The sequence below is a fragment of the Malus sylvestris genome, chromosome 2, assembly GCF_916048215.2.
Source record: "Malus sylvestris chromosome 2, drMalSylv7.2, whole genome shotgun sequence".
Taxonomy (NCBI): domain Eukaryota; kingdom Viridiplantae; phylum Streptophyta; class Magnoliopsida; order Rosales; family Rosaceae; genus Malus; species Malus sylvestris.
This window is the reverse complement of record NC_062261.1, coordinates 27,342,632-27,367,791: the sequence shown is the minus strand read 5'-3', so window position 1 is coordinate 27,367,791 and position 25,160 is coordinate 27,342,632. Positions and strand designations below refer to the sequence as shown.

The 25,160-nt window shown below is 35.9% G+C and overlaps 3 protein-coding genes and 1 pseudogene across 4 annotated transcripts; all 4 read right to left on the bottom strand.

The window, feature by feature from the left end:
- Nucleotides 1–760: 760 nt before the first annotated feature.
- Nucleotides 761–5,402, bottom strand: LOC126609857 (DNA replication ATP-dependent helicase/nuclease JHS1-like; annotated as a pseudogene).
- LOC126609867 (DNA replication ATP-dependent helicase/nuclease JHS1-like) lies at nt 5,336–6,421 on the bottom strand. The gene is made up of 2 exons (XM_050277801.1): nt 5,890–6,421; nt 5,336–5,645 (listed from the first exon to the last, which is right to left on the bottom strand). Exons 1-2 carry the CDS (start codon nt 6,319–6,321, stop codon nt 5,418–5,420), a joined length of 660 nt encoding a protein of 219 aa, XP_050133758.1. The 5' UTR covers nt 6,322–6,421; the 3' UTR covers nt 5,336–5,417.
- A 12,629-nt stretch (nt 6,422–19,050) lies between these two features.
- Nucleotides 19,051–19,916, bottom strand: LOC126602561 (uncharacterized protein At4g38065-like). Its single transcript, XM_050269465.1, has 2 exons — nt 19,880–19,916; nt 19,051–19,463 (listed from the first exon to the last, which is right to left on the bottom strand). Exons 1-2 carry the CDS (start codon nt 19,914–19,916, stop codon nt 19,051–19,053), a joined length of 450 nt encoding a protein of 149 aa, XP_050125422.1.
- A 1,600-nt stretch (nt 19,917–21,516) lies between these two features.
- On the bottom strand, nt 21,517–24,166 carry LOC126609798 (uncharacterized). 2 transcript variants are annotated; one of them, XM_050277729.1, is made up of 4 exons: nt 23,953–24,166; nt 22,947–23,271; nt 21,908–22,837; nt 21,517–21,783 (listed from the first exon to the last, which is right to left on the bottom strand). In XM_050277729.1, exons 2-4 carry the CDS (start codon nt 23,117–23,119, stop codon nt 21,681–21,683), a joined length of 1,206 nt encoding a protein of 401 aa, XP_050133686.1. In that variant the 5' UTR covers nt 23,120–23,271; nt 23,953–24,166; the 3' UTR covers nt 21,517–21,680. The 2 variants fall into 2 exon arrangements, with proteins under 2 accessions (XP_050133686.1, XP_050133690.1); XM_050277733.1 differs by having other exon boundaries at nt 22,947–23,261.
- Nucleotides 24,167–25,160: the final 994 nt, after the last annotated feature.

Sequence of the window (25,160 nt, the reverse complement as noted above, 5' to 3'; positions counted from 1 at the left end):
TAAAACATCTGAAAATCTTAATGTAGAACCCATCATCTTACATATCTAAATCCATAGAGCAATAAACAGTCATGCAACAAAAGATGTACTAGGGTAAAAGTACACGCCAGAGAAAAAAAAGATTCTTGATAAATGAATCATGAACATTACATGTTCTTTAATAGTCCAGACATGTCCAGGGAAACAACTTCGAGTACATAAAATGCACAACTGCTGTAACAACTTTATGCTAAAAGTAGTACAAGCAATCAGCGTTCATGTGAACTACCAAAAACCCGCATTATGAAAGTAGAACATACCACAAAATCACCACATCTCAGTGTGCAATCTACATCTTTTGTTGAAGAAGGGTTGCATTGAAACATAAAGTAGAACTAAGGTTCTCCATCAGTCAATTTCTTCAGAGGCCTAAATGGCAGGGGGTGCAAAAAAAGTCAATAGGAATGGTTTCAATAACTTACTGATGACATGGAGATTTCAAGGATTCAAATAATAATTAATCAGTCATGCGAATATCACATGACGAAATTGGTGTACAGATTGTTTGCATTAGGCAGTATATTATTTTGAATAATCAAGTAAAATAGTACCAGAAATCAAACAGGAACTGAGAACAAGAGTAGAACACCTACTTAAAAGTCTCATTTAAAGGGAAAATCAATGCTGCACCTCCACTGACAAGAGCAGGCAAAAGTTTGAAAGAATCTCATTAACACACACACACACACACACAGAGGCCCGCAAGATTACAAGCTGAAGGTACCCAAGAGCAGATGAATACGAACAATTTATGAAGGAACAAATTGTTTACTCTCCTAGTTAGCAACGACTATCCACGCATACACAAAACCTTACAAGAATAATACAATTACCTTGTGATAGACAGTACAAACATTTAGATGGCGACAACTTCCGCAAATGCTGACACTACAGCACGAAAAAAGAACAAAAACAGAAAGAATCTGATCTGAAATATCAGTCCAGTAAAGAGTTTCCTGAAAAAAATAATGTTCATAATACAGCAACCATCGTACCCGTAACATTGGGGGCAGTACTTGTGTTTGTGACGCCTTGAGGATATCATTTGCAAGTTAATTACATCGCATGATTAGACCAACCAGGTCAGATCTTCTAGCCATAATTCCCTGTTTTATTCTTTTATTAAAATACATTCATTTAACTCCGCCTATGTCTTACATGGCCGGTCCCAAGCCCGGATAAAGGAGGAGGGGGAGGGCGTCAGGTAGTCGACAGCCGGCACTCCATGATCACGTCGAATCCTTATGAAAATTAAAATACATTCATTTAAGACTAAATACACGATACAGGTGCACTCCATACTACCTGTGTCTGATCTGAATGCAGATAACATAGGAGACCAGTATCGACATGCTTCTGGTACCTGAATACAAGAGTCGCATAGTAGATGGAACAATGTTATCTCAAATGATATCAATATTGACTTGTAAAAGGGCCGGGTCCCCCTGGAAACCAAAAAAAATAGAGATGAACAAAACTATAACTACCTGTCCGACATGAGGAGAGTGTATAAGATCACTTGGGCACTATGCTCCATATATGACTGCACATATAACAACCATGACCCAAGATTCAACAGAGAAACTTTAAACAACATAAGTTAATACAATGATAAACATGACAAGTTTAATATCATTCTAGACAGGTTTCAGTAAACTAGTAAAGACATTATTCTTGCCTGGCCCTTGGGTACTTTCCCACTTTTGAACTCTAAAGGCATAACTTTCTCATGAGATTCACCATTGTTGGATTCAACTTTCACTCTGACAGAAGCATCAATCTGGCCTTTCAAACCATATTTTGGAGCCCAGGCCATCTCCTCAATATCAATTACCTACAGAAAATGGATACAGTTCAGAGATGACCTAATGTTCCTGAAATGAGTGCACGTGACATATAGAATAGAACATGATATACAATTGCAATGTTTACAAGCACAAACTTCATCTAACCATGTATACCTTCGACTGGCAGATACAAGCAGAAAAAACCATTTTAACGCCCATCATGCATTTACTTGCAAGGTAAATATGTTACAATAAAACCAGTAATTTTCAGGAGGGTGCATGCAATGTAAAATATTTTGCAGTAACAGGAAAAACAGTCAACTTTCAAACTAGCAAGTCATGCAGGCTTCCAGATAAGTGGTTATGGTGCACGAATCCCATGTAAATGATCCATAAACTGATAGATACACTGAAAACACATCTATGGATGCAAAATTTTTATAACACAGAACAACCAATTATCTACAAGTAGGCCAAGTGCGATGCCTTGCCTTAGATAATTTGACTTTTTTCACCCCATTGTCAGATCCAAAATCAACAGAAGGAGCTTTTGAATCCTGCCACAATACCATTAGCCTCAGAATATAACCCAACTTTTTACTGTTGCAATGTCAAACAATTCTTCACTTAATTGTGAAAATAAAAAATAAATAAATCAATACAAACAAAAATGGGTGCACCTGAGAATTTTTGAAGAGGTTAACCCAATTCAATATTTTGGGTACAGCCTCAATCAATGTTTTGTACATATCATTTTTGTTCCCTGCAAAGTCCACATGAAAGAGAAGAGAAGCTTGACTAAGATCCAAACAACTGACTGATGAAACGTTAAGAAAACTAGTGCCACCCAAATTAACCTGAATTATAGTGACATAGAAAATAGAAATTATTTCAAAGTAATATCTTAAAAATTCTAACCTCCACAAGCATACAAGTTCTCAAGGTGTTTCTGGAGCACCACTCTTGTGCGTTCCTCTAAGAAAGTTACTGTAGGTATCTCCTTCATAAGTCCAGCCTGCAGAAACCAAGAAATTTCACACGGTATAGATGGGCAAATATTACAAATTATTTCATGGGAAAAAGATGCATGACAATATCCTAATACATTAAAAGGTTTACAAGGTCATAGGGTAGTTTTCATACCTCAAAAACTTAGTGCAATACTGTACCACTTAGTGCTGCAGTTGAATGCTCATTGGATTTTAGTCTTTCATCCAGGACAGTTCGCCTCGGGCAAACGAAGCTAGCTGTAACCTAAAAGTGTTTCAAATTATTAGGACTAAGTAGGGCAATAAAAACTAAAAAACTACTGACAAAAGATCAGAGAAATCTTAACAAAAACATTGTCAATAACATGTGAAGAATATCTGAACAAGCAAGGAGTAGTACCCTAGTTCCGGACACCAAAACATCCGGATGAACAATTATAAAATTATTGTGACGATCCACTTGGCACTGTCCTTGGTTATCAAATTCACCAATAACATTGATAGTATCTCCAGGAGCAATGACACTGTAAAACCTGAGAAAATAATGGAGATTAGAAGAACGACATTATTAAAATCGTATTTCGAAAGCAAGACGAATTTGAATTTTTATGTATTAGTCTTGTTGTCCAACCAAGAGCATTCAACATTACCCCAAATGTACGAATCTCTAAGATGCTATTATCTGATACAGAAAACAAGACATTATGGTAAAGTTAAATAATATGATTTTTGCCAAGCAGTTCACCAGAGGTCCGCAATCTAGGCCAAAATAAACAAACGTAGCCTATTACATCCAAATTAAAAGTACAAAGTTTGACTGCAAATGGTCAAAAATAAGATTATCTCACAGCTGCTGCCCGAAATCGAGATGAAGAATATTAAAAGGAATGTTCCTAAAAAAGGGGGGAAACTAAGGACCACAAAGATGACACCTTATCCCCTAGCCTATCTTCAACAATTGTGCCATTTTTCTCTAATCAAACCACCCAAATTACAGCCAAAACAAATACAACTTTGGCCTTCTTCCAGCCCCACCCACCCAAAAATCCAAAAAAATAAAAAGGACAATGCTTCTCAAATATACATCTACAAGAGGCTAGGATCACCCATTGCAAAGAATGTGCGTTTCTATTTTTGGAAAAACAACCAAATTCTAAATAATACTTGTAAGAAATTGTAGGACGGTACCACATTACTGGAAAATGACTTCCATAGAACAATAAACTGTTAATGTGCTGCAACACAAGAAAATCCTGAACTTACCACTCATCTAGTAAATATACAGAGCTCTCTTGTCCACTTTGCTCATTTAGTAACCAAATAACCTGCAAATTAATGGGATAATCTATATTACCATAACTAATCTACAGAATAAAAGTAATAATTTAAAATTTTGCTTACTAGAAACCTTAAACAGGCATTGATCACCAGATGAATCAGCATCTCCACTCTTCTCAGATACCAATAGCAGAAGACGAAAAAAAATTGCTATTTAAGGAAGGTCACTATTCTTTCATCAAAGAGAAACTAAACTAGTAACCCATACCTCCAATACAAGAAAACTACAATAGGAAGATTTCCGAGTAACCGTTTCTGTTAGAGCTGTCTCTGCTCTTTTCACTGTGTTATCCAAACTGACAGGCATTCTTTTGCCTTTTTTATCTTCAACTTGAAATGGAGATTCCTCCACATCTCTAGACACTGAATCTTCAATAGAAATAACATTTTCCACCTTATCTAAGAGTTCAAGCAATGCCTAATACAATAGAAAAACACGCCAAAAGGATTTCTAATTAGCACCATAGCATGAGAAGATAAAATTGACACATACCAGCCACAGAGATCAAGTCCAATTGAACTTGCAGATTAGAAAAATGAACTGATTAATTGCTTTTTATACGCATAACTGATGAGATAATCTATTTAATTGAATCAGGAAAAGGGATATAGATCATAAATACTGAGTTATCTAAGTATGATAGCATCATAGCATGATCCAAATTTGGTCAAGTAGATAATTTGATTGATTCAAACCTTTTTATGCTGCCTCAACCCCATCTGATCTGAAACTCCATTACATGCAACACCATTAGCAAGCTGCGTTGCAGTTACAGTGTCAATCATTAAAAAATGATTCTACACCCTGTACTTAGCAGACAGAAAAAGGATATCGGAAGAATATTCTTCATATGTACTGACTGTAATGAAGAATTGACAAAGAATATTCTTCAAATCTCTTCTTCTTTTTTCCCTTTACTTTTGATTGTTTTCTCTTGTGCCCCTTTCTGTCACCAGTTGATTAGAATGTCTTGCTTTCACCATTTCCATGAATTTGTTGTTCAGACAACACCATAAATAATTATGCCAGTTCACTATGAAAGTACAATTACCTTATCATGGAAGTACAATAGAGAAGGTGGAGTTCGGAAAGGACTCTGCCTACTAGCTATTCCTGGGATAGTCATATCACCCCCAGTGGTTTAACTCTTTTTACACCAACCCTATTCAGGGATACCAACGATCTATCAGAAGTATTCGATGTTGGTGAGGGAAGCCTCTTCTCAACCATTACAGCTTCAAACGGAGAAGTCTGTACATTTCATCATTGATTAAGCACCGACAACAATACAAACAACAACAAAAAATGAAAAAAAAAAAGGGAAAAGCTAACAAATAAACAAGCCTTGTTTTGCGAGCATTGCCTAATGCTTAAAGACTTAAGCCTTATAGAGTCTGCCAACACTCTAATAATCTCTGGCATGCGTTTTGAAACAACTTGGAGTCTTTCATTTACCCTCCATTTAACCACATCACCTCCATCATCCTGGCTCTGCTTTATCATCATACCGAAACTCCCAAAATCAAATTACGAAAGAAAAGAACACAAAATCTTCACAGCAATGAGAACGGTAAATGTCGCCCACACATATAACTAAAATCAGCATTGCTCAAGCATTCACAAGTAAAACACAAGCATTTCCATCAATTGTAGCCTAAAGAAATTATCTTTCAATAAGAAACAGTACAGAAATTAAAATAACAATTACTGTAAAGTATTGAAGCTAAGAATTTACCATTCCAGGTGAAAAATTGAAGCGCTTTATAGACTTGGACTTTGAGATCTCCGGCGAGGCCTCACCGTTAACATTCTCCTTATCACCACCAACTCTGGCCGCCATCAAATTCTCTGGCGGCGTGTACTGCAACATGCTGTTCTTATTCCCCAATTTTGAATTCGACCGAACCTCATCATTCGCCGAAACTAAAACCGGATTACCCCCATCAATCTGGGCAGGCTTTCGGATCTCTGAAACCAATTGTTCTGTAGCAACGGTGGAAGAGAAGGCGGCGGCGAGGGGTTTAGGGTTCTGAGGAGGGGCAGAAGCGGCGACGTTGTTGGGTTTCTGAGAGTTCTGCGTGTGGCGCTCAAAAAAATGTTGGATGCCGAACTTGGATTTTTTAGACGACGTCTTGTTGGAAAAAATGGGTTTCTTTCTCGGAGCCATCGGAGCAATGGGGTGGTAGCTCTTCCAGTTCCTGGCCTCTGCTGGTTCAGTTCTGAGAGTGCGATCGGAGAGTTGGGGATGTCGGATTTCGCTTTGTGATTTTCCCGCCCAAATGAGCGTACGGCTCCAAAATGAAAAATGAAAAGTGCAGTTGGGCTTTTCGGGTGAAGACGAATAGAGACCCGGCTCAATGAGAGTCCATATTAGAGCCCAAATTGAATTTGTGGAGACGAAATGAGTCGGGGTTAGAGCATGTCATGGGACGGCAATGGTTATAGCGGGTGGGTGCGATTATTCACAACTGTTAAAATATTATCTGTGTAAGTGTTTATCTATTTGGTAATTTTATCTCATACTATAACTATTTATAAACAAGTAAACGTACACAATCTCGTAACCATTTATCAATTTTCCCGTACTTTTAATAAGTTGAAAATCAAAATAGAATTTTTCATAACTTTGCTCAAATTCCATAATTGTTTTTCTTTTCTCAAACCAAAGCATATTGAAAAGAAAATTCATGCATTCAGCATACTTTTCCCATAAACCCAAGGCAGTTCTTACTTAAGAAATATAAACAAAAAATTAAAATAAATCAAACTCCATATGATTATAAAGTTGAAGCTTCCAAAAACTAATTCTCTTAAATACTAGATTATTCAAATCTCAAAAAAATAACTAGCCTCCAACAAATATCCAAAATTAAGCTTTTGAACACTCTAAAGCTTTGGCACGTTCAATCACAAAGTCTCATTGTTTCTTTATCACCACAAGTGCCCGCAAAAGAAATATAAAAATTGAATTAGTATCTCGATTAATGAACAATAACAAAAAAAATAAAAATAAAAATAAAAAAAGAGTTAGTTTTACCACGTCCACATCAATATCATTAGCAAAGGGAAAATCTTCAACTAGAGTTTGAATATGATTCCACAATAGAAGTTAGAATTAGGCTAACAGGGTAAATTATTGATAGAAATTGGGTAGTTCACAGGATTGAAAACAGATGTCGTTAGACTATCGATCACAATATGGTGTGAAGGATATGAACAGAGAGTGAGTATGGAATTGAATGAATCTGACAGAAAATGATTTGACAAATATATAGAGATGAAAATAACCTTTCTGGAGGAGTTATGTTCTTCATGAGAAGTTATAACTTCTCATGTTGAAATACAATTGTTCATATCCTTTAATTAATTAATTAATTATATTATATTATTTCCTTTATTAATTAATTAACTCATTTCACTACAATCATATGTATATTAGTACACCAATGTTATAGTGTACATTCACACATGATTACACATATTGTGAAAACCATGTTATCATAATCATATTCCAACATCTCCCACTTGATTATGATGACATAAATGGTTTCTCAAGAGTATTACTTATAAACAAATTGAATGTAACATCAGATATGTGGCTTCTTTACCTGGTGAGCATCATTCCACTTTATCTGATAACATTTTACTCTTTAGTAAAATGGCATCATATCCAAGTAACTAGGAAAAAACAATCCATACCCCGTTACAAATGATGACTTAGCTCTATATTATACACCACAGTGTTATATAAATTATTTCTTGAAGCTTATTATGGATTTTACTTTCAAGACGATTTATTATAACCTGGTTACCTCGCTAGTGCTCTTTAACCGACCAAGTACTAAAGAACCAGATAGAGTCGCATCTACTTGTCCATGTTTCCGGCGTCCCTAAAACCATACAACGATGTCTGCCGCACATCTCACACTACAACACATCTAGATGTTTTGCAAACCCATTATAGTCACATGCTTTCTGAATTTTTCTAGAGACAATCCCTTGGTCATCGGATCGGCGACCATCTCTTCGAAGGGTATGTAGTCGACCTTTACCTCTCATCTCTCCACTATATCTTGTATATAGTGATATTTAATATCAATGTGTTTTCCTTTGGAACTATTTGCTCCACTCTTTATCATAAAGATGGCGGACTTATTATCACAAAACACATTGACATGCTCCTTAGGTATACCTATATTTAAACTATCGATAAATCGTTTAGCTCATACTGCAGTACTTACCACTGTGCTACAAGATATATATTCTGCTTCCATGGTAGACTTTGCAACACGGCCTTGTTTCATACTTAACCAAGAAACAGCCGTTCCACCAAACAAGACAATGTTACCACTTGTTGAATTTCTGTCATCCAAGTCACCTGCGAAATCTGCATCACAATAACAAACTAAATTCAGATCATTTTATCCAAAACAAAGTTTCATACCTTGGGTGCCTTTTAGATATCTAATAATTCTCTTTACTACCATCCAATGTTGCTTTCCGGGGTTGGATTGATATCTACTTACCAATCAAACTGCATGACATATGTCAGGTTTTGTGCTGGTCATAGCATACATCAAACTTCCAACTGCTTGGGCATACGGAACATTTTGCATATCAATGATGTCTTACTTATGTACCAGACACATATTTTTGGAAAGCATCATTCCTTTACAAACAGGTGTACTAACTGGCTTGCAATCTTGCATATTAAATCTTTTAAATATTTTATCCAGATAATTTTGTTGATCCAAATAGTGTTTTGGCATCTCTATCCCTAGTAATTTTAATTCCTAGAACATAAGATGCTTCTCCCATATCTTTCATTTCAAATTTGGATCCCATATATGACTTAGTCTTTTCAATCATATCTATAGACCTGCAAGTAAGATGTCATCTACATATAGTGATAACATACATAAATTATCTTGGCACTTCCAAGAGTAAACACAATGATCCAATGGATTTATTTTGTAGCCCATTTCCATAATGGCTTGCTGGAACTTTAAATATCATTGTCTTGATGATTGTTTAAGGTCATACAACGACTTTCTTAATTTATAGACTTTGTTTTCATGTCCTTTGACATGATATCCTTTGGGTTGAATCATATAGATGTCTTCCTTTAAATCTCCATTCAAGAATGTTGTTTTGACATCTAACTGATGAAGTTCTAAATCCATTCTAGCAACAATTGTCATAAGAATACGAATGGATGTAAACTTCGCAACTGGACAGTAAGTGTCCACAAAATCTATACCGGGTGTCTAAGTATAACCCTTAGCTACAAGTCGAGCCTTAAACTTATCCAGGGTACCATTTACTTTGTACTTCTTACAAAGTACCCACTTACAACCGATGGGCTTTCTTCCATTAGGTAGATCAACCAATTCCCAAACTTCATTTTTCTTTGTGGAATCTAGTTCTTCATTCATTGCTTGTTGCCATTGTTCAGACTCAAAACTATCCATTGCTTCTTTATAATTCCTTGGGTCTAGATCTTCCACGGAATGATCTACCTCCTCAAGATTGAAAACAAAGTGATCTTTCAATCTTCTAGATGGTTCCCTTTTTCTTTTACTCTCACTGATTTGATCATTTCTCCCACTATTTATATCTTCATGATCATCTTCCATGTGTGTGTCATGATCGACATTGTTATGATCACCCATATTTACGTCTCCCACTTGATCATTGTCAATGTCATGGTCATGAGATGGAAATCTTGATCATCCATAGGAGAATTTTCTTCTCCCAAAGATTCTAATTCTTGTATTGGATTAATCAAATCAGTAGTTTCAATAAAAGTAGCATCTCTACTTTTGATCAATCCTTTCTTAGGATGATAAAACCTATATCTGTTACTATTATCAAGATATCTGATGAATTTACATTCCAAAGTTTTTGCTTGTAATTTATTTCTTCATGGCTTTGGAATGAGGACATGCGCTTTACAACCCCAAACTTTTAAGTTTGATAAATCGGGTTTTCGCCCATGCCATAATTCATATGGAGTCAGTGGCTTTGCCTTTGTATAAACTTTATTCAATATATAAGCTGCAGTAGCCAAAGCTTCACCCAAAAAATGTAAAGGTAAGTCAGCATAAGACATCATAGATCGCATCATATCCATTAGAGTTCGATTTCTTTTTCTACAATACCATTTTGTTGTGGTGTAGAAGGCATAGTATAATTATGCCTTATACCATTCTCTTTGTAGAAATCATCGAAGGCTTCAAATTTTCCACCTGTATCACTATTAAGGATCTTTATGGATCTTCCTAATTGGTTCTCTACTTCTACTTTAAACTCTTTAAATTTATCTAAGGCTTCATTTTTATGCTGTAAGAAGTAGACATGTCCATAACAGGAATAATCATCGATGAAAGTCACAAAATATTTCATTCCTCTATGGGTTTTAGTTCTCATTGGTCCACATAAATTTGTATGCACTATCTCAAGTAAATTTGTAGAAGTCCAATGCTGAGAAAATGATTTTCTAGTCATTTTTCCTTTAATACATGATTCACATGTATCAAAATCATGTGCAGTTACTTGAGGCATCATTCCATTTTTACTCATGTGTATCATTTTATTTTTATTTATGTGACCTAAATGTAAATGCCATAAATAGGACAAATTTTGAATAGTAGAGACAAAGGCATACTCGGAAGAAATACTTTTATTAATACAAACTAAGTACATATCATCGACTCTTATTCCCCTTATATAAATATAACATTTTTTTCCAATAGTGACAACACCATTCATGAATCTTGTCTCAAAACCTTTCTTTTCTAAGACAGAGATAGAGACAAGATTCATCCTTATATTTGGTGCAAACTGAACATTTTTAAGTACAATGGTATATTTACTATTGTTGATCTTGCAATCTCCTTCACCCAAAACATCGACATAAGTACTGTTGCCCATGTAGAGACGATATTCTCCTAATGCTTTCTCCTTGAAATTGATGAAGCAACTTTTGTCCTTACATACATGACGAGCTGCCCCTGAGTCTATCCACCATTGTCCTTGATCTTCAACAATGAGTGCTTCTATTCTAGTAGAGGCTAGAATTTGCTAGTAGATGCTAGATATCAATCAGGTAGACGCCACTTTACCTGCTTGTTATACATTACTTTATTTGTGATTGATTTACTTTCTTTGATACGACGAGCAAGATTAAGTTGATCTTGGCAACTATTATTATAGTATTACCATGTATGTAGTTTTCACTATATATGTGTTCAAAATAGGGGTTTTTATGTTTGAACGATTTTAAATGTGATAAAATTGGTCCACTCACGTTTTGTTTTGTCGACCCCTTTAGGACGTAACGAGAATAAGGAGAACACCGATGCTAACGAGTGGGCTTGGCAGTAAGGCTTTCATCCTTTGGATTTAGGGTGATAGTTCATTTACTGCAGTTTTATCGTACTTATGATTATACACAGTACTACACTTTATGTGTTTACTGTTGTGTGAACCTTGTAGTTGCTCTGACGTAATGCGATAATAACGGGACTTAATCCCAAGATAATTTACATCATAAATATCTTATGATGGTTTCGTCATTAAGTTGGCTTGTGACGTCACGATAGGGTCATATGGTCAATTTAACGCCAGCCAGCACACCACGGCCTTGTAACTTGTGTTATTGGGGTCAAGATATGTCATAGCAGTAAAATGATGTTCTTCCTAAACCTTGAACCTCTATAGTGTCTTTCATGAGTTATGAATGTTGTTTTCTGTATATCTTTAGTACTCATTCGAATTTGGTGATATCAAAACCATATATCAAGCTTAGAGAAGTATATCGCCCTATACCATTCATCCAATAAGTCATCAATTAGAGGGATATGATATTTGTCCTTGACAATTAGTGAACTCAACTCTCTATAGCCCATACAGAGCCTCAAAGTACCTTTTTTCTTTTTTAACCAATAGCACAAGGAAAGAAAAATGGGTGTGGCTAGGTATGATGAACCCCAAATCTAGCAATTCTTGCACTGCTTTCTCAATTTCTAATTTCTAGAGTGGATCATAGTGATAGGGTCTTTATATTGGGAGGTATGGAACCTGGAATGAGGGGTATATAATGATCATGGGACCTACTAGGAGGTAACTTGGATGCCAAGACAAAGATCTCCTCAAAGTGTCCTAATAGAGTTTGTAATTTCTGCAACTGCTCAAGATTTAGATCACTAGCTTCTAATTTTTTTTTTTTTCGATAAACAGCTTCCAATCTTTTACTCTCCATTGAGTACAAAAACAAACCCAAATTAGAGTTGAATATCTCTTAATCCAATTACTGCAAAAAAATCTCCTGGATAGGTGGAGTTGTAGAAGAGTTATGAGTGAGCTCGTACTTAGTATTTTTTTTGGTGAATTCCATTATCAGAAGCTGAAAATCCCAAAGGAAAAGACTAACAGAAGAGAGCCACCGTACCCCTAATACCACATCACATCCCCCTAGAGGCAAAGCATACATATCAACTACATAAGTCTAACCTCCTAGAGTTAATTCAGTGGCTCTACAACAACCTGAGCTGCTTACTTTACCACCATCTGTTAAAGTAAATGTAGAAATATAAAGAATAATCCGAATGATGACTTTGAGGTACGATTTGAATCGTTTCCTTAAAGTGTTATTTTCCCCCACTTGAATGAGTTTGTTAAAGGATTCTTGGCAAGTCACTTCCAGGATACAACAAAGTATGAAATATTTGATTAGCAAAACCGAATTGTATTCCCTTAGAAATAACTAGAAAGAAATTGTATGAATGTGATGGAGAGAAAAGAGAGCAAGGAATGTAGAAACAAATTTCTGACATTGTGTGTGAAACATTATGCCACAACAGGTATTTATAGGCATTAAGGCACCCGTTCATCGAGTCCTTTCATTTTAGTTGAAGATATATAACTCTTCTTAAAAGTGTTGATCCAAAAGACATGTCTTCTATTTAGAATTTTCAGTAGCATACTAGAGTTGTGCAACGGACCTACCAGAATTATTAAGCAAAGTTTCACTAGGGTCATAAGGAGTATTTGCTTCTTTTATTTGTAGATATTTAAACTTTAAAAGCAATTTTTCTATATAATGTGATTGACACAAAGTGTAACCCCTACTATACTTCTTTACTTTAATTCCCAAGATAGTATCTACTTCATTCAAGTCTCTCATCTTAAATTTTGAATTTAGATACTCTTTAGTTTCAAATACACCTTTCATGTTTGTACCAAAAATTAGCAAGTTGTTGACATATAAACATATACCAACACAATAATCATTTGTGAATTTAGAGTATATGCATTTAGCAGCACTGTTATGTCTAAATCCATATGATAAAATGACAAAATCAAACTTTTCATGCCATTGTTTTGGTGCTTGCTTCAATCCATATAACGACTTTACTAATATACAAACCTTTTTTTCATTTCCTGGGAGAACAAACCCTTATGGTTGTTCCAAATAGACTTTTTCATCTAAATCACCATATAAAAAGCCGTTTTCACATCCATTTGATGCACATGCAAATTATATAAAGATGCCAATGCAAACAATATTCTAATTGATGTGAGCCTAGTTACTGGTGCATATGTATCGAAATAGTCTATTCCCTTTTTTTGCTTAAAACCTTTGGGAACTAGCCTGACTTTAAATGTCTGAATAGACCCGTCTGTATTGTATTTTCTTCTAAATACCCACTTACAACCTATTGCTTTTGATCCTTGGGGCAAGTTTACTAAAACTCATTTCTAATTAGATATTAATGATTCAAATTCATCATCTATAGCCTCCTTCCAAAAGGCTACATCTCTTAAAGTCAATGCTTCGCTTAGACTTTTAGGATCATCCTCAACATTCAACAATATGGGTATTTTCTTAAGAACTTTTGTTCTATTTCCTTCGACTAAAAATACAATAGATTGAGATGAAATAAAATCAGAGCCTAGAGTTTTTTCTTTTCTTACCCTTTGGCTTTTCCTTGGTTCATTAATAGTTTCATATTGTTTTCTTTTCTCACCTTGAGAATGATTAGTAGCCGGATTAGAGAAAGGTGTTTGATCATTCTCTTTTCCAGACACTGAGTAGTCGTTATAAAATTTATTTTCTATAAATTCGACATTTCTAGACTCAACTATTGTATTTGAGTCTAAATTAAGCAACCTATATGCCTTTGAATTTTATGCATATCATACAAATATGCTTTTAATTCCTCTTGGACCCAACTTGGATCTCTTAGGGTCCAGTGCCTTGTAAAAGGCTACACAACCCCATACTCTCAAATATGACAAATTTGGTTTTCTTCCTTTCCAAATTTCATATGGTGACACATGTGTCTTCGTAGATGTAATTCTATTGTGTACATGGCATGCATTAAATAATGCTTCTCCCCATAAATGTTTAGGAGTATTAGCATTAATCATCATAGAATTAATCATTTCAGCGAGTGTCCTATTTTTTCTTTCTGCCAAACCATTTTATTATGGCGTATAGGGTGCAGTTCTTTGATGTACAACACCATACTCTTCACAAAAAATATCAAATTCATGTGAAAAATATTCACCACCTCTATCACTGCGAATGCATTTAATTTTCCTTCCTTTTTGGTTTTCAACTTCAGCTTTATAGCGCTTTAAACACTCAAAAGCTTCATCTTTAACATAAGTGAACTTAGAACAATCATCTATAAATGTGATAAAATATCTTTTTCCTCTTCTTGTTAAAATACCATTGAATTCACATATGTCAGAATGTATTAATTCTAATAAATTTGTATTTCTTTCGACAGTTGAAAAAGGTTTCTTAGTCATTTTCACTTGAATACATGTTTCACATTTATCATTATAATCATCATTGCAAGCAATTAAACCAAGTGTGTGCATGTACTTTAAAGATCTAAAATTTATATGTGCTAAACGTAAATGCCATAAATGAGAGGAAGATTCAACAATATAAGCAGAAGAATTCACTTTATTATTAATACATAGTTTGAACATCCCATCACAAGAATACCCCTTCCCAACAAACATTCCATTTTTCGACATTATTAACTTGTCCAATTCTAGAACAGTCTTTATACCGTTCTTACATAATAAATTTGTAGACATAAGATTTTTTCTAATTTCTGGAACATGTAGTACATTGAGCAATGTCAATTTCTTCCCAGAAGTAAACTGAAGTTCAACGGTTCATTTTCCTAGAACTTTGGCGGAATTATGATTCTCCATCAAAACCTCTTGATTGGTCGTTAATGCTTCATATGTCTTGAATTGTGCCCTATCATTGCACATATGTATAGTAGCCCTTGAGTCGAGCCACTAATCAGAAGATTTTATTGCCGTTGCCATATTCAGTTCGGTAATCATGTCAATATGCATCATTGTTACCATTGCAACTATGTTATCAATTCCAGAATTTTCCACCATGTTTGCGCTATTCATCTTATTAGCATATTTTTCACTTGCTTTTCTGTGTCTACAATCACGAATGTAATGGCCTTTCTTTCCATAATGGTAGCAGACACCATTTGCATTCTTTTGATTGTTGATGGAATTGGTATTCTTAAACTTCCCTTTGTCAATTTTGACTTTGAAATTCTTTTTGTATTTGTTTCCTTCAACAATGTGAATTTTGGAGGAATCTTGATTTGCAAAATTCTTATCACGATTTCGAGTTTCCTCTTCAATTTTGAATACCCTTTTGTAAATCCTCCAAACTAATATCTTTCACCATGTGTAGAAGTTTCTTTCTATAGTTATTCCATGTTTGGAGTAATTTTGCCATAATAGCCTCAACTATCATAGGATGTATTTGTTTCCTTCAACAATGTGAATTTTGGAGGAATCTTGATTTGCAAAATTCTTATCACGATTTCGAGTTTCCTCTTCAATTTGAATACCCTTTTGCAAATCCTCCAAACTAATATCTTCCACCATGTGTAGAAGTTTCTTTCTATAGTTATTCCATGTTTGGAGTAATTTTGCCATAATAGCCCCAACTATCATAGGATCCAAAATAACTATTTTAAGTTCACAAAACTTTGAGACCAAGACCAATAATTCATGAACTTGGTCTAGGATGGATTTGTTATCAAACATAGTGAATACATAATATTTGAACATTAAAAATTTATCAGTACCTCTTTTCTCCGTTGTGTACTTGTGGTCAAGTGCTTCTTTTCCTTCGAAGATTGAATGTGTGCGTACAGGTCATATAAGCGATTAGATAATGTGCCCAAGATGTGTCATCGACATACCAATTCATCTTCTTCACGCTTCTTTCGATCGGCAACTATTGTGTCAGAGTCTTTGTCACTTGGTTCACAAATAGGCTCCAATTTCGGGTTTAACACATATATGACATTTAGAACAGTAAGCACGAAACACATCTTGTCCTTCCATAGGGTGAAATTTGATCCATCAAATTTGTCTAGCTTATAGACATCTTGATCGATAATCTTCAAAGCCATATTATCATATTTGTTCTCCATGACGAAAATAACACTTTAAGATTGTTAGAGTAAATGTAGAAATATAGAGAATAATCCGAATGATGACTTTGAGGTACAACTTGAGTCATTTCCTTAAAGTGTTATTTGCCCCCATTCGAATGAGTTTGCTAAAGGGTTCTTGGCAAGTCACTTTCAGGATACAACAAAGTATATAATATTTGATTAGCAAAACCGAAATGTATTCCCTTAGAAATAACTAGAAAAAAATTGTATGAATGTGATGGAGAAAAAAGAGAGTAAGGAATATAGAAACAAATTTCTGAAATTGTGTGTGAAACATTATGCCACAATAGGTATTTATAGGCATTAAGGCACTCGTTCATCGAGTCCTTTCATTTTAGTTGAAGATATACAACTCTTCTTAAAAGTGTTGATCCAAACGACATGTCTTCTATTTATAATTTTTAGAAAATAAATATTGACTAATTATATCTTTTAATTCTACTCATACAATTTGAGTAAGCATCATGTCTTTTAACCAAAACTTGCAACCATTCAAAAAATATACAACCCTAAAAGGTTGAATAAAACACAACCCTTTGTAAGGTTGCTGCCCTTTCTGCGCACACACACATGCTGCACAATGCAGCCAAGTCATATATATATATATGTGTGTGTGTGTGTGTGTGTGTGTGTATAATTTATATATTTATTTTTGAAATCTCTAACACCATCTACAATCATAACTTCAAAAGTTTTGGTTGGTTGAGAGGGCCACCCAAAGTTCTTTAACACCTGATAATCCAAAGTTATGGGTGCTGCCTGAATCTAACAGGATTTTAATTTTTTGGCCATTGATAAAACCATCAACCTTCATGGTTTGAACCTTATGTGGACCACTAGTACATAGAATGAACACTCACTAAGCTCCATATGGGATAATTCGGATGGTAAGGTTTCTTCCTTTATGGTGTATCATATCCGACATAAGTAATTGCCTATTGGTACATTTATGGTCTCGAGACCATTTTTCATCATAGAACCAACAATCTCCCCTATCCCTTTTGCGTTGAGTTTCATTAGGTGAAAGTTTCTTCACTAGCAAGGAACCAGTTCTAGCCATAGGGTTAAAAGTAGGAAGTGGAGTGTGGGGTGGTGGCCGAGGTGTAAATGAAGGTTTCATAGCAGTGGATTTAAGGTCAATGTGTTTGGTATCTGATGAGTCAATATTATATTATATATATATATTACCCTAATCTTGGTTTATTTTGATTATTATTTAGGAAGAATTTTGATACTTCAAATTGTATTTTCAATATAGGATTTCCAACTTCCTATGGAGCAAAATATGATCAAATGGATGAATTTTGGAGTAATTCCAATTGGAGGACGTTTGTGTGTGTCTCAACTTGCTCGTGTAAAAGTTTCATATTTTTCTACCAAGCGGTTTATTTATGGCGATGAAATAAAGGTACAGCGTGCTTCGCTAAAAAGTAACTTTTTGGGCTTAATTGTAAGTTTTGGAGCACAAGGACCTCTTATGGGTTCCTGGCCTTCTGGAGAAGTGTTCAAAATATTTCCAGCTTTAAATGCAGCTATTCTGGGCTTGTTTTGGAGCAAATATGGGTCCAAAACATGGCTGATTTGTGGCTGGACAGATTTGTCATATTTGATTAGGATTATGTTTCCTAGTTTAAGTTATTTTGTTTCCTAGTTTTTAGAAGACATTTTCTAGTAAGGATTTTAATTGTGTAGTAATATAAATAAGGCTTTTAGCCATTAGGGTTTTGAAAGAGAAGAGGGGGAAGAACCAGGCTTTTGACAATTTGTATTTCAAGATGTTTTCTATCCTTATTTTTAATAATATTTTATTTTATGATTGTTCATAACTAATTTCCTTTTGCTAGGGCGAGACCAGAAGCCTTAGTAAAAATATGTAGTTTCTTTTCAATTTGCTTATGATTTTATGCATGCAGATTTTGAATTATTAATCACCGGTTTATACTGTCTAATTGTCTTAATGCTTAGCTACCATTATGATGTTTAGAAAAGTAATTTGATGCAATTTTGGTCGGAGGTTGGTCCTGAAATTAACGAAGGCTTCTTGTGGTTAATATGTGCAAGTTCACTTAAGATTAATACCACATCTTAAGGGTTATATGGTTTTTCAAAAGGTTTCATAAAACTTAATAAGTCATGCATGTTTAGATTTGATCTGAATACCATAGATGGATTGCATGCTTGATATACGCTATATGTTGGGTGTTCAAGTAGGTATATATTAGGAAAACCCAACCTTCAAATATGCATGTATAATTCATAAGCATGGTTTGAAATGCCGATATTATCGGCGAAATATTGCCGATAATATCGGTTTTAGGAAAGAAAGATATTTTAACATTTATCTAATGAGTTTTCGTCCAAATATCGCGATATTACCAATAATATCGCAAGATGAACCGATAATATTGCCTCTCAAACAGCTGAGTTGACCCGGATGGGGACGAATTGAACCGATTGAACATGCTCAACTTGTGGTCGTACATGGCCTTCTTGATGGGGTTAGAGAGGACGTTCCAGGCCTCAAAGACCAGCCGGAAGGCATAATCAGCGTAAGGAAAGTGATTTCGGTGGGGGTTCAGCAGAAGACCAAGTCGGCGGTACTGAGTCACGACGATTTCGAGGTTCTGAGTGTACTGGGCGAGTTGGAGAATAGCGTACCAATCGGGCTGTTGGTTTTGGTTGTTGATCTGGGATTCAGCGGCAAGAAGAGTGTCGGCGACGACGATTATCTGCTCGGTGGCCTCGAGCCTGGGGTCAGTCTCTCTGGCGCGAAGGTCTTGGTCTCCTGTAAGTCATGTGCCGACAGTAGCTTCACGGCGCTCCGCTTCAGCCATGTTGGTGTTGAAATTGAACTCCATTTCTCTCTCTCTTCTCTTTCTTTCTCTCTCTTTCTCTCTCTCTCACTCCCCTTCCTGCCTTTCTTGGTTTTCGGTGAAGTTCAGACATTGTAGAAAGGTGGGGGAATTTTGGGTGGACGAAAAAGGACCTAGGTTATGACTGAAATGACGGAGATTGTTTGGTGGTGGGGTGGGAGAATGGGAGGTGCAGTAGGGGTATTTTGGGAGTTTGGAAAAAGTTTGATTTGATAAATCTGGGACTGGCGTTTTATCTGGGTGCGTAATGAGAGTGACACGTAACACGTTGTTGTTGTTGAGGGTTTTGAGCACACTTGGACTCGGTTAATGGATTGAGATTTTAAACCAACGGAACTGCTACCCTTCAACACCTTGACCACCATATCATTTATGTTTTTGTGAAAATATGCTAAAATATTTATATATATGATTTTGTTTTGAATTCTTTTTGCAAGAAACAAATTTGCATATGACAGCTCGCTATATAATCAACTTAAATCAGTTAAATCCATCATGCAATGCATTTCCTTCCAATTTTTTGTGATAAACTAATAGATAATTGACTAAATAAACATCCTGCAAAGTTTCAATAAAAATTTCCAAGTTTTTCTTACAATTTCCGTGGTTTCTATATTATTTTTATCGATATCGATAATATCCCGATATTTCCTTGTTTTTGGACTACCTATATTTCCGATATCATCAATATTTTATATCTTGTTCATAAGTAATTAAAAGAACTACATATGATTGTTAAGGTGAAGGTGGAACCCTAGTGCTTAAATTGATTTTCAAAACTATTTTCTTTTGTTTTCTTTACTTTGCCAATTTATTTAATTATTTGAATTAAATTCGTTTTTATTATTTTAAATCATAAAATCAACATTTTTTAAACTTTGTTTTAAATAATTAATTAAGAGGGTCCATATTCGCGGCAAAATACCTTTGTGAACTCCACCCAGCAAAGAGTTGAGTCTAAGCAATCAGCCCAGCAAAACCATTGTGATGCATCCTCATTAAGGTGAAAATGAGACTGTCAACACCTTCTGTTGATCAGCGTTACTGTAATAAGCAAAGAGTTGCTCTACCTTGTATATCCGGGCAACAGGATTTTTTCCTGAAACAAAACGGGGAAACTCAATACAGAGTTGCCAAGGAGGACGAGCATTACCCCCAGTTTCTGCGAGTTCACGCCAATGATGGCAAAGAGGCTCGACCTCTTAAGGATCGGAGGCATTGCCCAAAGTCGGTTGTGGAGTTGGATCTGGGTTCAAAAAAGAACCAGCATCGTGATTACAATTTTAAACCCAATTACATATTGATGAATCACAGACCATAACATCATGGGACCGGAACAGAGCGGAGCGGCCGCCGGCTGCGATACAATGTCCCTTACCTTAGCTATGTTTTGTACACTTCGAAAAGTGAGAGTTTCCCAGAACGGGAATCTTTTGATATGTTGGTTCGGAAGCATCCTCTCTCGCAGTAAGCAAAAGAGAAGATGCCCCAAAACTAGAGCTAGATTTGCCTTACTTCGATTCATTCCCGTTCTTCATTTCCTCGTCACATACAAGGGTACCTCGATTAGGATGAATAACCATCAGAGAAAGGACTCAACTCTTCAACCTTTTTCTTTGTCAAGTTGAAATGAAGCTAGGTTGGAAGCCCGACCTAAAACTAAAAGCGGCTGTTTCAGTGAAAGATTTAACGACAAACTTCGCAGAAAAATAACCAGTACGAAAATTCAACTGAAAAAAGGCAATCGTATCAGTGACCTACAGAAGTAGAAGCAATTTGATCCGCAGATTATCTCTCTATAATCATAACATATACGATGTTCATGCTATTATAAATCACATTTGGCATACGCTTTACCAGAACCAACAATTAGAAACAAGGCCTGCCAAGTGACCAATTTATTACTGCGACGCAGGTTTTCTCTAATGCTAACGATGACTGCAGCAACAAATTCACTTCTGAATGTTTATGCATCCGAACAAAATCAGGTTTTTGATTAGAGTGCATTGAGCGATAATATGCAGAGGACAGTACTTGATTTGTTAACAATATAGCCAATTCAAAAGTGCAAACACGCTGACACAGTGAAAGTAGTACCAGAGAAATGCATAATAATAGATACACTAATACTATCTTGCGCTGAAGACTGGCTCTGCATCAGCAGTTGGTTGTGTTCTTCTAGTGTATTTGAGAAGCAAACCTTCTGCAGAAAGTCCTGGCACATTCAAGTCCCTAAGAAGTAGATTCAGACAAGGAAAATGTAAATTACTTTTGATCAAAATCTCTAAAACAAGAATAGACTGAAAAAAAAGAAAAAGAAAAGAAAAAGGACGATCACAAGAATATACAAACTAACCTGATAAAGGGCTGTAGATCCTTCCATTCCCATTTTGGACGCTCTTGAAAAAGGATGGAGAATCGTTCTGCAGGATTGTAGGGTAGAGATGAAACACTGAAGGCTCGAATCCATGTCTCAGCTCCAAGCCTCTCTATCAAAACTTCACCTTCCAATATGTCAAAACTAGCTGCCATCCCTTCAGGAACCTTGCGAACCCATTCCTCCATGAACTTCTTCATCTTCCTCTTCCCATCACTCAAGATTTCTCTTGCAAAATGCACACATACCTTCCTCTCATCCAACTTCCAGACACAACTTGTGGTCGCACCTTCAGCCACCTTACTACCAAAAACATGCAAGCAGTGGTCTGCAAGTTTGCGAGGAAAGCCATCTGATTCCAACATATTGACAACATCATCTTGATTAAGCAAACACAAGGACCAGTCATTCAACACTGAATTGTGCAAAAGCATCCTTAGAATTGTGCCCATGTACTTCTCATCCACAATTCTCCAGTATCCATTTATCTCTACTGCTGAAAGAGCCTGCAACCCAGTCCTTAATTCGTAATCACTGGCTTGAACCTTCTCGATAAGATCATTCCATCTATACAGTCCTGTATTTGTTCTCTCCATCTCCTCTAAATCCACCATTTCTATGTCCTCATCAGATCGGTAAGGATTTTGGGAAAGTAGCAACCTTAGCTTGTCAAGTCGGGGAGCAACTTCAACAAGCTCCATGTTACCAGTTGCAACCTTAATGACAGAAGCAACAGATTGGGGGTCATGATAGTTCTCATCGCAACACTTTGGGGTTTCAAAAGTAGTATATTGACCGCATGGGGGTATGAGAAAAACAGAATTTGAAGTTCCAACGGACTTCATTGCATAAGTTTTTGACTCCGTGCAGAGGACTGCATCTTCATCAGGCTGTCCTCTAACAGTTACTCTAGAGAAATGAAAAAGAGAAGAAAAGAAATTGCAAGTAAGTAACAAAAAATAACATTCTATTGACCCCAGAACAAAGGCTCCAGAAGGTAGTTTAACTTATCCCTCACCTTTGGTGCAGGACATCAGGGAGAAGTTTCTGATCAACCTCAAGGAGGATCAGATCATCGTGTGGACCAAAGAGTGGGTGATATGTAATAGGAATTGACGAGTTGGGTTGGAGACTTAGTACTGCTTCAGCACCAGTGCAGGCTGGAGATGATGGGTCCATAGCTTTCTCCATACACACACAGAGAGATTGATTGTGAAAGGGAAAATGAGACTTCTACATGAGAGTCCCAACTTCCACAAAAAAATATCTATGGTTGAAAGCCAAGATGATGAATAACCCTCGTCGTTTATTGCCTTGAGTTGTATTTTCTGGACTGGAGTTGCCTAAAATTCAAGTGTAAGAAAAAGTTATAGATTTTGGATTCATCGGTGTCAAATTAAAAAATACGAGCAAAGAAGCTACAGAAACCACTATAGTTAAGTATAGTAATTCTTTAGTAGCCCATACGCGTAAACAATCATATCATAGAAACTTGCTAATAAACAACACAATGAATCAAAACCATTGATACAACTCACAAAAGTAATCTTTAATGTTCACTCTAAATACACTAAAAAATTCTGCTCTTTATACAGAAATCAAATTTGTCAGTGTTGTGGAATTGTAACAATTAGTTATGCAATCTAAACTTGCCAATTAATTAAAAATCGCAGATTAGGCAAGGGAAAATGTAACAATCAGCCAATTCGATAACGAGATTTAACCCGCTTGAAACTGTTTACCAATCAACACCAGAAACCCCACAATTATGCTTCTGGATAGATGCTGCAAACACTAACATTTTACGGTTCTCATATCCCAAAAACCGAAAAGGCTAATTCCGATTCTTTTTCCGTTCTCTCGTTTTCCTGCATTTTCTCAGCAACCAAACACTGCCTAACGGCATTCCAAAAATTACACAAAAACAATCTGACATTTCTCAAGTTGCACAATCCCAATTTTGCCCAAATGAGAAATCAGATGAATTTTCGATAGAAAATGACGAAACAGAGAGAGATACTTACATGCTAGAACGGCAAAGATGATGGCCCAAGGTTTTTGCAGGGAAAACGACGCCGTATTGTGGTTCTCTGACTCGCTAGGGTTTCGAAGTGTGAGGAGTGGGGAAGCTGTGCACAGAGAGACTTCCAGTTCCTACTTCCTAGAGGTTTATGGCGCGCTTGATTTCCTCAATTTCATTCTTTTACCCGCCAAAAGCAGCGACGACGTCGTTGCGGTTACCCCAACAGAAAAATGGTTAACCAGGCTGAGCTTGGCCCGGTATACTCCTCTTGGCCCATCCTCCTTTTTCTTGTTTTATTTTTCTTTACCTTGTTAATATTTCTTTCTTTTACTTTGTAATTTACATTTCTTTTTCATTTGGCACGAAAATCTACTGTGGTAAATATTTATGCATGAACATGACATTAGCATTAGCCAAAAACATTGAGTCTTATTGGTCTCGTCGTTCTCTTTGAAACGACATATTATAAATTTAAATCGGACACTGACAGCTATTAGGGACTCTAAAATTCTCTCGGAGACTTAAAACAATCCTTACAAATGATGGTACAATGTTATTTTTGCAACTCACATTTGAGTCGTTTTGATGAGGACAAATGATGGTACAATCTTATTTTTGAAACTCACATTTGAGTTGTTTTTATTAGGGTCCTTACTGATAATGCAAATGACGCAATGGCTACTCCTGTGGTGTATGGAAGGTAATAGTGTCTTACATCAAAAACTAAGACATGTATAAGAGAACTAAGCGATGATTACAAGCTTTAAAAACTATACTTGAGCAAGGTCATACATCCTTAAAGTCACCTTCAACTAGCAATTTTATATGAAGCCTTGGGTTGTTACATTCCACTAATTTAAAAAATAAAAAAATAAATATAAAAAAATAAAAACCAAAAGGGCAATGTAATTAGTTATTGCAAAACTGCCAACATCCCCCCACTCCCACCGGATTAATATTGAAATGGGATTACAAAGGGGTTGAGAAGCAAGTAGTTGAGTGTAGCTTTCATGGAAGTGAAGATTGAAACGAAGCCCATCTGCCTTGCCTTTAACAACTGCCCCCTTCAAAACCTCTATCAACTGTCCTAATGTTCTATGGATGGTCGATGCGTTCCCACATCAACAAATTCACAATTTTAATTACAACTATGAGGACTTAATCATTGTGAGGTTAAATTCACCTTCTTCCATTTAGAGTAGATAATAA

Coding starts and splice junctions, on each gene's coding strand:
- LOC126609798 (XM_050277729.1), bottom strand. CDS start 23,119: ATGGAGAAAGCTATGGACCCATCATCTCCAGCCTGCACTGGTGCTGAA. Junction 22,838..22,946: donor CCTGATGTCCTGCACCAAAG/GTGAGGGATAAG, acceptor TCATTTCTCTAG/AGTAACTGTTAGAGGACAGC. Junction 21,784..21,907: donor GATCTACAGCCCTTTATCAG/GTTAGTTTGTAT, acceptor TCTACTTCTTAG/GGACTTGAATGTGCCAGGAC.
- LOC126609867 (XM_050277801.1), bottom strand. CDS start 6,321: ATGGCTCCGAGAAAGAAACCCATTTTTTCCAACAAGACGTCGTCTAAA. Junction 5,646..5,889: donor TCAATTTTTCACCTGGAATG/GTAAATTCTTAG, acceptor ATGATAAAGCAG/AGCCAGGATGATGGAGGTGA.
- LOC126602561 (XM_050269465.1), bottom strand. CDS start 19,916: ATGGTGGTCAAGGTGTTGAAGGGTAGCAGTTCCGTTG. Junction 19,464..19,879: donor GAAGGGTAGCAGTTCCGTTG/GTTTAAAATCTC, acceptor CATGACTTACAG/GAGACCAAGACCTTCGCGCC.